A 10,317-nucleotide genomic window follows, 5' to 3' on the forward strand; every position below is an offset into this window, starting at 1 on the left:
CCAGCCCCTGAAATTTTCCAAGTCCGAGGCGCCACGAAGTTTCAAACCTACGCCGTCAGGCTGCCCATTTTCGCCACCGCCGCCGCCGAGCTCGCCGCCGCTCCGTTTCCGGTCTCCGCCGTCGTTGCTCCGCGCCCGACCCCAAGCCCAGCAGGTATGCCCGCCCCCCCTCTCTTCTTCGACGTCCGCGCTCCGCCTCCGGTAACCGACGCCGCCGCCGACGTATTTGTGTGGCCAGGGAGCCACCGGCCACCTCTAGCTTAGCTGAGACCGTTCACGGGTGCGCACGGGCCTGCTGAGTCTCCCCCGCCGCTCAGCCATGGCCGTCGTGGCCGGAAACGGCGATCCAGGGACTTCGCCCTCTATTCCAATGGTGACCAGGGACTTCGGCTTCAAATTAGGAGAAAGGGAAGGGTTTTTCTACGAAGCCTAGACTCATGAATAGTGACCGCAGGGACCTATCCGCTGTTATTTAGTTCGAGTCAAGTTCAGGGGTCTCTGTGCAAATCTGTTTTTCGTTCATATGGCTGAACTTTGGAAATGCATAGTAATTCATAAAAAATCATAAAATAGCAAATATAGACTTTTTGGAATCCTTGTAAAATTGTCTATCCAGTAGATCTAGTTTGAAATTTTAGCTGTAAAAATAGATTTAGGTAGTTAGATTTTAATTGCTTGTTGTATTTATCTTTTTCATAACTGTAGTAGTAATGCTCAAATAAATATGAAATTATTGTGATATGCTTTTCATGTAATATTGGAGGTCTAGTAATTGTTTCATGAATTTAGGAATAATAGATTAAGAGATATAAAAATAACAAATGCCATATGTTGCTTTGCTCTTATTCTTAGTAGATTTGCATGTTTATATTGTTTGACTCAGTTAAGATGTGAATCTTGCCTTAAGGTAAATATATGAGTTGTAGTACTTTTCATAAGCTTTCCCAAAAGCTAAACAACACAATTTTTGGTTAAGCACATGTGTAGTTATAGTATTTTAAAGTAATGTTTAGAACAAAGTTCACAATTTAGTAAGCTTTCTAGAAAAGATGTAGCAAATATTTACTTTTAATTATTTATAAGTCAACTATTTATAAGTCAACAGTTGACTTAGAGTATTATCTTCAGTGTTCATACTATACTATATAACATTTCTGATAACATATATGCTTTAGAATTTTGCAATGACGACTTCTCCAAGTGAAAACACGGAGCAAGCACAAGGGTCCGGCCCTATGGAGCAAGCACCAGGGTCTGGCCCCACCGTGCAAGAAAAATGGTCAAACCACACCGAGAAGGCATCAGGGTCCGGCCCCACGGTGCAAGAAAAAGGGTCAGACTGCACCGAGAAGGCACCGAAAAAGCATTAAATAAGGCCTTGTTTAGATCCAATTTTTTTTGGATTTTGATACCGTAAAACTTTCATTTTAATTTAACATACATTGTCCAATTATGGAGTAATAATAACTAGGCTTAAAAGATTCGTTTCACGATTTACAGGTAAATTGTATAATTAGTTTTTGTTTTTATCTATATTTAATGCTCTATACATATGCCACAAGATTTGATGTGGCGAAGAATTAAAAAATTTTTTTGGTTTTTGGGTGAACTAAACAAGGCCTAAGGCCTATATTTGCATTTATTACATGCATGAAAATGCTACGCAATAATGTGGAATCAAGTGCTAGCATAGCTCGGCTCTATGACTTGTCCAATCCGACCACCACCACTCTTCGGCTGGGCCTTGTTTACTTTCACCAAAAAGGTAAAATTTTTTAAAATTCTCTGTCACATCAAATCTTTAAATGCATACATATTCACCTAAAAAGGTAAAATTTTTTAAAATTCTCCGTCACATCGAATCTTTAAACGCATACATAGAGTATTAAATATAGACGAAAATAAAACCTAATTGCACAAATTTGGTCGAAATTGATGAGACGAATCTTTTCTACAATTAGACAATAATTACCACAAACAAACAAAAGTGATACAGTGTCCCGAATTTTTTTCCTTCGGAAACTAAACAAGGCCCTAGCGCGCGATAAAAGATTCTCTTGTCTTTGCGATTGGATACTCTTTGATCGGCGCCAAAAACGCTTTTAAAATTTTTGACAAAATGGATATAGTAGTATTTTCGTTTGTATTTGACAAAATATATCCAATCATAGACTAACTAGGCTCAAAAGATTCGTCTCGCAAATTATAGATAAATTGTGCAATTAGTCGTAAAATATAGATAAACTGTGTAATTAATTACTTCTTTTATCTATATTTAGTGCTCCATGCAGGTGCCGTAAGATCTGATGTGACGGGGAATCTAAAATATTTTGTAAAACTTTTTGGAAATTGAATAAGGCCTCAAAATTTGTTTTTTTAGATTTTTCATCACATCGAATCTTGCGGCACATACATAGAGTATTAAATATAGATAAAAGGAAAAAAATAACTCCAATTTTTTTTAAGATTCTCAATCACATCGAATCTTGCGACACATACATAGAGTATTAAATATAGATAAAAAATTACTAATTACATAATTTATCTGTAATTTATAAGACAAATCTTTTAAGCCTAGTTAGTCTACAATTAAATAATAATTATTAAATACAAATGAAAATGCTATAGTGTTAAAGCTAAAAAAAATAGATGTAAACAAAGACCTTAGTTAGTGTTGGCCTACGAATGGCACACAGGCCATCAAATTTGTTCACAGAGGGCATCTAAGCCATTTGGCTGCTCTGTTAGTCATCGTTAGAAGCAAAACTAAACGGAAATGATATATTGAGAAAAAAAGATAAACATCATGGTATCACCGTATCAGAGTTTATTTTAACTTTTTAGTGGCATATGAGAAGAAGCCGTCTTTTATAATGGCACATAGAGAAAAGGGTCTTAAAATTAGACAAAGGCAACAATGGATGGATAAGGTCTTGTTTAGTTCTAAAATCTTTTGCAAAATAAATACTGTAGCACTTTTATTTATATTTGACAAATATTTTCTAATCATAGACTAATTAGGCTCAAAAGATTCGTCTCACAAATTATAGGTAAACTGTACAATTAATTATTTTTTTATTTATATTTAATGTTTCATGTATGTGCTGCAAGATTTGATGTGACAAGGAATTTGATAAGTTTTACAAAATTTTTTAGAAACACAAAGCCTAAAATGGACTTTAGGCCTTGTTTATATCAATATTTTTAGATTTTAGCATAGTAGCATTTTCGTTTTTATTTGACAAATCTTGTCTACTTATAGAGTAACTAGTTTAAAAAATTCGTCTCACAATTTATAGATAAACTATACAATTAGTGTTTGTTTATATATATATATATTATGTTTTATATATATATCAAAAAATTTGATGGGACGTCGAAAGAAAGAACAAAACAAGCCCCAGAGTCCCACTGCCTCGTGGCTTGTGTCCTGCTTCGCCTCGACTCTTCCCCCCCCCCCCCCCCCCCCCCCCCCCAGATTCTGACTCCAGCTGACCACCGGCAGTGTCCGGCACTCGCGGCCTGAAATTTCTTCTGCTTCGCCCAAGCTCCACACGTCTCCGGTGAGGTCACAGGTAAAGCAGCCGCCGGAGAGTTGAGGTGGCCGCCATCTGAATTCTGAATCCCCCTCCCTTCTCTGCTCGCTTTGCACCGCGCGTCTGATGGTTTCTTCGTTCTTGGTTCCGCAGCGTCAGTCGGCGCCCACCACCTGCTCGACAGAATGTATCGGGGGAAAAACAGCAAGAGAGCGGCGGTGCCTCCGGCGGGAGGCAGCGGATGCAGCATAGAAGCCATGCCGGACGGCATCCTCGAGCACATCCTCGGCTTCCTGCCGGCTCCGGAGTCCGTGCGGACATGCGTGCTTGCTCGGCGCTGGCGCCATCTCTGGAGGTTCGCCACGGGAATGCGTGTCGGGTGCGGCGGTGACGACGATTTCCTGACGCCGGTGAAGGAGCGCCGGGAGTTCATGGACCGCGTGCTCCTCGGTGGAGAATCGCCCCTCCACACGTGCGAGTTCAAGCTCGGTGAGTTCCAGCACGAGGACGTGCCCCGGGTCAACCACTGGCTCCGGCATGCCATGATGCGCAAAGTGCGTGTGTTCAGTCTCAATATGTCGCCAGAGGAGGCTCCAACTCCATACCTCGAGCTCGATGATCAGCCGCTCGCTTCCCAGCACTTGACAAGGCTAGATCTCTCTTATGTACAGGCCCGCAACAGTTTCCTCGACTTCTCAAGCTGCCCGTCGTTGGAGAATCTAGTGCTGCGATACTGTGAGTTCTGGTCTGCCACCAAGATCTCATCCAAGTCAGTGAAAGATCTAGCCATCATTAGCTGCGAAATCACAGCATCCATATCGGAGCATCCCATTCCCCGCCTCTGAATTTGTGCCCCAAATTTGGTTTATCTTCACATAGATGATATTGAGGGGAGAACTCCCGTTCTTGACAGCATGCCATCATTAGTGCGGGCATTTGTCCGAATGATTGATGATTGTGAGGATACTTGTGACAAACTACTGGATAACTCACAGTGTGGTTGTGAGTATTGCACAACTTCTGGTAATGGCGGTGATGATAACCATAGTGTGGTTCTAAAAGGTTTATCAGAAGCTACGGATTTGGAGTTGATTTCTTCACCAGAATTGGTATACCTATATTTTCCCCTCAATTATTTATGACAAGTCGCCCCCTTTTTTCCGCTGCAATGTCTACACCATTGTTGAACATAGATAAACATCAACTAGACATGTTTTGAATTTTAGATGCATTCCCACAAACTAGGCTTATTTCAGATCATTTCGTCTTATTTGCTTGCAATTTGTCCAGTTTATCTTCAAAATGGATTTGAGACTGTGCCCTACATTTAGCAAATTAAAGACTCTGTTTCTCAATGAGTGCTGGTGTATGCCTGATGACTTCACTCCGTTAGCTTGTATCCTTGAACACTCACCAGTTCTAGAGGAGCTCACACTTGAGCTATTTTGTGAGGTACATACTTTATTAATGAACAATTGCTGCCTATCCGAATAGTTACACTGCTGATTGTTCTTGAAAAGAGAATGTTTCATTTCATTGCAGAGTTCTGAGTATGAAGTGGAAATGGAAGGAAGATTTAGTGTGGAGCGACCAACTACAATTTCAAAACATCTTAACATTGTTGAAGTCAAGTGTCAAGATGTTGATAAGAGAGTTCTCAAAGTTTTAAAGTTCCTGTGTACCTTTAACATACGTAAGCTAACCTGCAACTTCCCTCGTGCTTCTGTGCATAGGTTCACTAGAAGAATCAGGAATGTTAGAAGCAAATATACAAAACTATTCACCAAGATATAATGGAGTTATGTGTCTTATCTAAATTAAGTTGCATTGTGCAGACATTAAGAAGGTATATTGATTTCTAGAATAGTTCTAAACCTTCGCTTACTGAGTTAGGAAGTTAGGAATGGACACAAATGACTCAATTGGCTTGTTCTGACTATATTCTAGCTTTCTGGTCAGTACTAGCAAACAATAGCACCAATACCATTGTTTAGTTGTTCTAAGCAATAGCACAGCATGTTGACTTCCTCCCCTTTTTCTTATAGTCTCCATTAAATTGCTTCTCCATTTAATTGGCTGCGGATACATTTAGAGCATCTCCAAGAGACTAGCCAAATCATTTTCTAAAGGTATATTTGGCTATTATTGAAGGAAAAACGTCTCCAACAGACTCTGTAAATGATTCTTCAAATTTAGTAGCTCTTCATCCCACCATATCTGCTCTCTACTTTTGGATAGCCTACCTCACTAGCCATCCTTTTGCAGAGTCTGTTGGAGTAATCTAATATTTTTTTGTCAAATCTATTTTAGAGAGTAGCTAAATCAGTAAATTTGGCTAGCATTTTTGGCTAATCTCTTGGAGATGCTCTTACTCACCCTTTTCAGTAATCATCTTATATGTATGTGTGTTACAAACATAAGCATGGTATTCTTACACTGTAGCTTCATTCTTCAATCTTATCTGTTTCTTGGAATATGTGCATAACTTATTAATCAGTATAATATAGTTGCATGTCCGATTTATTTATTTATTTTTACCTTTTTATCTGTTTTTTTATTTTGAAGTATCCTCTGCTCTGCAACTGCTTATGGCACTAACCTAGCCTTGCATAAGATTGTAGGAACATGTACTCACATATGTTTTCTATGTTGATCTGAATTTTCTTGTTTCTATGCGGTGCACATTTCTGAAAATAGTCCGTGCCCCCTTCTTTTTGCTCCCATTGTCCGTCTCTTGGCTTACACCTGAACTATAGCATTTAAATCTGTTCTTCATTGGTTCAAATTCTGTGTTCAGAAAACATGTACTCTGCATTCTTCTTTCAAGGACAGTTTATCTCAATGTGTACTAGTTTGAAATAGAAACAGTTATATGTGCATGTGCATAGCCAGGAAACTGTCTGTGAAACACTATGTCAATGTTTTGGTTTACTGTCAAGTTAATCGAACATGTTAATGAGATTAGGCTGAATGTTTATCAATTGAATTTCCTATTCGAAGTAACCTGTTTCTGCATTTCTTTAGCCTGTGTCAAGTAATTCAATTTATGTTTCTATACATAACAATCACCATAAACTTATTTTAACTTTCACCTTTTTTTGTACAGGTTTCAGTTTTTAATCACAGGTGCAAGAAAATTTGGGCTGCCGTTTGACCTTCTGCTGCCAACCGTTAGGGAATGCAAGGCCATACTTCGCTGCGGCAAGGTTGCCATCTTTTGTATATGGGTAACTGGGTATGCTATGTCAGTTTTACATTTACAGTCCCACGAATGTGTAAACTGGCATCATTTTGCAATCAGTTCACAATGATTTGTGCCACACCATGTGACCCATTTTGCAATCAGTTCACGATTTGTTTGAGCTTATCAGCCGAATCTGCCAACAGTGTTTTTCTTTCACAACAAATCAGCAGTGTTTTTCTCTCACAACAAATCAGCCAACAATATTTTCTGTCATGGCTTATCAGCCAAACAAACAAGGTTGCCACGTGACCTCATTTGAGGGCCATTTGGGCTTTTCGATTGATGTTCACTGCAATCAGTTGAGGTACCTATGTTATTGTGTGACAAATTGTCCATAGCAAGATTGGAATGAAAAACCAAAATGGCATGCTCATTTTGACATAGGGAAATTATATTCGCAAGACCGTAATTGTTGGACCTATTGCTCCTAGTGAGATTTCCTTGATTTTTGAGCAACTATTTGAAGTAGGGGTGCAAAGGATATTGTAATAGTTCTTCTGGGAATGGTGAGGCTTAACAAAGAACAAAAACAAAAACAAACAAAGAGCTGTTTACAACCCTCATCCATCTATGGACTTTATTGGAGGTGTTTTGTTTTAGCTTTGCCCTAAAATTTAGGTGTAGGAGTTCTGTGTAAGGGCTGCTGAAGTTGCTCTAACGTGTTCAAATTTTATTTTTTCTCTAATTTGGATATTATGGCCAAAAATTTGTTTGGCCAAAAAAGGTGTAGGGTTTAGGGTTTTCATCAGGCAAGTTTTATTAAAAAAGTTTCATCGGGCCACATTTACCTGCAGTCCAAAATAGATATAGAGGCCGGTTAGCCCTAGCCAAAATTTCCTCCTCTCTCAGCGACGGATGTGGCAGCGGCTTCATCATCTCCGCTCCTCATTTTTGCTAAAAAAACTCCGCTCCTCATCTCCCCCGCCACCTCAATCCGCCCAACCTGAAATAGATTTGTGCAAAATTCTTCCATAATCCAACACCAATCCTCCATACTCGTCCATCCAAACAGAAAAATTTCCACACCGGGTTTCTGCGGCTTTGATTTCTGGCATCTCCTGGTTGGGTTTTCCCTGCCATTGTGTCGTCGTTTGATCGTTTCTTGCCCCTGCAGCGTTGGTGCCTGCCACCTATTTGATAGAATGCCTCCAGGGAAAAAGAACAAAACCACACATGTGGCGAGCAACAGTAATGGCATAGATGTTCTTCTAGATGGCATCCTTGAGCACATCCTTGGTTTTGTGCCCGTGAAGGATGCCATATGAAGACATGTGTGCTCGCCCGGCGCGCTGGCGCAACCTCTTAAAGTCAGCCACAGCCTTGAGTGTCTCGTGTGTCAGCAACTCCAATGAGGATCCAACCTTGTTGAAGGAGTGACAAAAATCTGTGGACCATCTGCTACACCTTCGTGGCTTCCTGCCTCTTGAAAAGTTCAAGGTCAGCTTCGGTGGCCTGTATGAAGATGACTACACCTTTTGCCTAATCCACTAGATACAGCACACTGTAAAGTGCCGCGTTCAGATGCTCATTCTAGATAATGTTTACCGTGATGGCTTTGAGCTAGGCAACCTGCATCTCGTCTCACAACACTTGACCAAGCTAGAGCTCATTGGGATAACGCTACATATTCTCAAGTTTTGTCTAGTACTGGAACATCTCGAGGTTGACAACTGCTATTGGTGGATTGTCGAGAAGATTTTATTAGAGTCCTTGAAAGACCTAAGCATAAAAACATTGTGAAGTATAAGGAGAATTCCACATTCTTATTTGTATCCCGAGTCTTGTTTCACTAAGGCTAGATTGCCATTTGTCCATGGCTCCTGTTCTAGTGAGCATGCTCTTACTTAAAGAGGCTTTTGTTAGAGTTACCCATTGGAATGCATACACTGGGGAATGGGGTGATTACTCTGTGGATTGTGATTTTGAGAATTGTTACTATTTGTAAAGGTGGTAGGTGATAATGACAACAAGTGTGTGCTTCTGGATAGTTTATCCAATGCTGAGAACATGGCATTGATACCAGAATCCATAGCGGTATGTGTACATTTATTTCGTTTAACTCCATTCTTTGGGTTTCTTATGTTGTAGTATCCTGTAATCATTGTAGTCACACTGAGCATTATTTTAATTGTTGGTGTAAATAAGGAATTGTAAAGGGACTTATATGTAAAAGTAAGAACAAGAAATAGAGTGACTCTATTTTGGAAACAGCCAGACAGAGTGCTTTCCCCCAATTTCAACATGGTATTAGGAGCCAGAGCTAGGGTTTCCATGGTAACGGCGTGGCATCCGGCGGCGGTGCAGCATGAGCGGCAGTAGTGCAGCTAGTGCGGGGAGGCGTGCGTGCGGGTGTATGTTCACAGCTTGCAGGCGGCGTGGCAGCGGTGTGGCTCACGGCTTGCAGGCGTGCGTGCAGACTGCACGAAACATGGTGGTAGTGCAGCTCGTGGCCTACGCATGAGGGGTTAGCTGACGAGCCAGAGCTGGCTGAGTGGTAGGGAACGTGCGAGCTGGAGGAGGTCTGAGCAGAGGAAAGCAAAGGAGGAAGGAGTGCTGGTGCTGCCATGGGTGATCTTCAAGGAAGAAGAGAAGTGGAGAAATGGATCCAGGGAAGAAGAGATGTGGAGAAATGGAGTGAGATTTATGTGTTGTCTGCTATCGTGCTACTGCTGTTGAGGTGATTTGGTTGCTGTGTTGTTTCCATGCTTGAGGAGAGGCCTGACCCAAGGAGGATATGGATCCGGATGAGCAAGCAAAGAGGAAAGCGGCAGAGGAGGCAACAATGGAATCAGGTGAGAATAATGGCAGAGGTGATTCGCTAATTACCAAAAGTGAGATGAAAAGTGAGATGAGGTCTATGATTTTGGAGCTCCTGGAGATGTGCATGATTGGTTCTAGGCCACACGAGTTTAAGCTAGAATTAATACTGAACAATGTGGAACTAGAGGGAAGTAAAAATTATTTGAGTTGTGCTAGAAGAGTAAAGGTGCTTCTAGGAGGTAAAGGGATAGAGCACTATCTGACGGAGGATTGTGTTTAGCTGGCTAACAAGCTTAGCCTTGAGTGGAAAGTCTGGTACATGACATATTCTACTATAGTGGCATGGTTATTGGCATCTATATCACCATCAGTTAGTAAAGTGGTGGAAGCTATGCACACTGTAGCACAAATATGAAAAATTCTAAGTAACAGGTATTCCAAGCAAGGGAATGTGATGGTGATGATGGAGATTCAAAAGAAGGCTGTTGCAGTAAAACAAGCAGGACGATCAGTGGAGCAATATGCTAGTGAGTTGCAATACTTGTGGTGAGAACTGGATTACTATGCTCCACTTTGTATGAGGGATCTACAGGATGCTCATGATGTTCAGAAGTGGATTGAGGATAAGAGGGTGATTGATTTGTTGAAGAACTTGGATCCGGAGTTTGAGAGTAGAAGGGCTGCTTTCTGTCACCAGGATAGTTTACCTACCATGGAGGAGGCTGTGTCACCCATGGTCATTGAGGAGAGTAGGCTTCGAATGATGAGTGGTGACAA

At 40.9% G+C, this 10,317-nt stretch overlaps 2 protein-coding genes across 3 annotated transcripts; both read left to right on the plus strand.

Annotated features, from left to right (window-relative positions):
* On the plus strand, positions 3,474-6,912 carry LOC110429513. 2 transcript variants are annotated; one of them, XM_021460969.1, is made up of 6 exons: positions 3,474-3,575; positions 3,690-4,025; positions 4,208-4,645; positions 4,827-4,988; positions 5,079-5,229; positions 6,643-6,912. In XM_021460969.1, exons 3-6 carry the CDS (start codon positions 4,451-4,453, stop codon positions 6,654-6,656), a joined length of 522 nt encoding a protein of 173 aa, XP_021316644.1. In that variant the 5' UTR covers positions 3,474-3,575; positions 3,690-4,025; positions 4,208-4,450; the 3' UTR covers positions 6,657-6,912. The 2 variants fall into 2 exon arrangements, with proteins under 2 accessions (XP_021316644.1, XP_021316642.1); XM_021460967.1 differs by having other exon boundaries at positions 3,690-4,645.
* On the plus strand, positions 3,794-4,381 carry LOC8056312 (F-box/LRR-repeat protein At4g14103). The gene has a single exon (XM_021461957.1). The coding sequence runs from the start codon at positions 3,794-3,796 to the stop codon at positions 4,379-4,381; it is 588 nt and encodes a 195-aa protein (XP_021317632.1).

Source organism: Sorghum bicolor, chromosome 5 (assembly GCF_000003195.3).
Source record: "Sorghum bicolor cultivar BTx623 chromosome 5, Sorghum_bicolor_NCBIv3, whole genome shotgun sequence".
Lineage (NCBI taxonomy): Eukaryota > Viridiplantae > Streptophyta > Magnoliopsida > Poales > Poaceae > Sorghum > Sorghum bicolor.

Coding starts and splice junctions, on each gene's coding strand:
- LOC8056312 (XM_021461957.1), top strand. CDS start 3,794: ATGCCGGACGGCATCCTCGAGCACATCCTCGGCTTCCTGCCGGCTCCG.
- LOC110429513 (XM_021460967.1), top strand. CDS start 4,451: ATGCCATCATTAGTGCGGGCATTTGTCCGAATGATTGATGATTGTGAG. Junction 4,646..4,826: donor TGATTTCTTCACCAGAATTG/GTATACCTATAT, acceptor CAATTTGTCCAG/TTTATCTTCAAAATGGATTT. Junction 4,989..5,078: donor CACTTGAGCTATTTTGTGAG/GTACATACTTTA, acceptor ATTTCATTGCAG/AGTTCTGAGTATGAAGTGGA.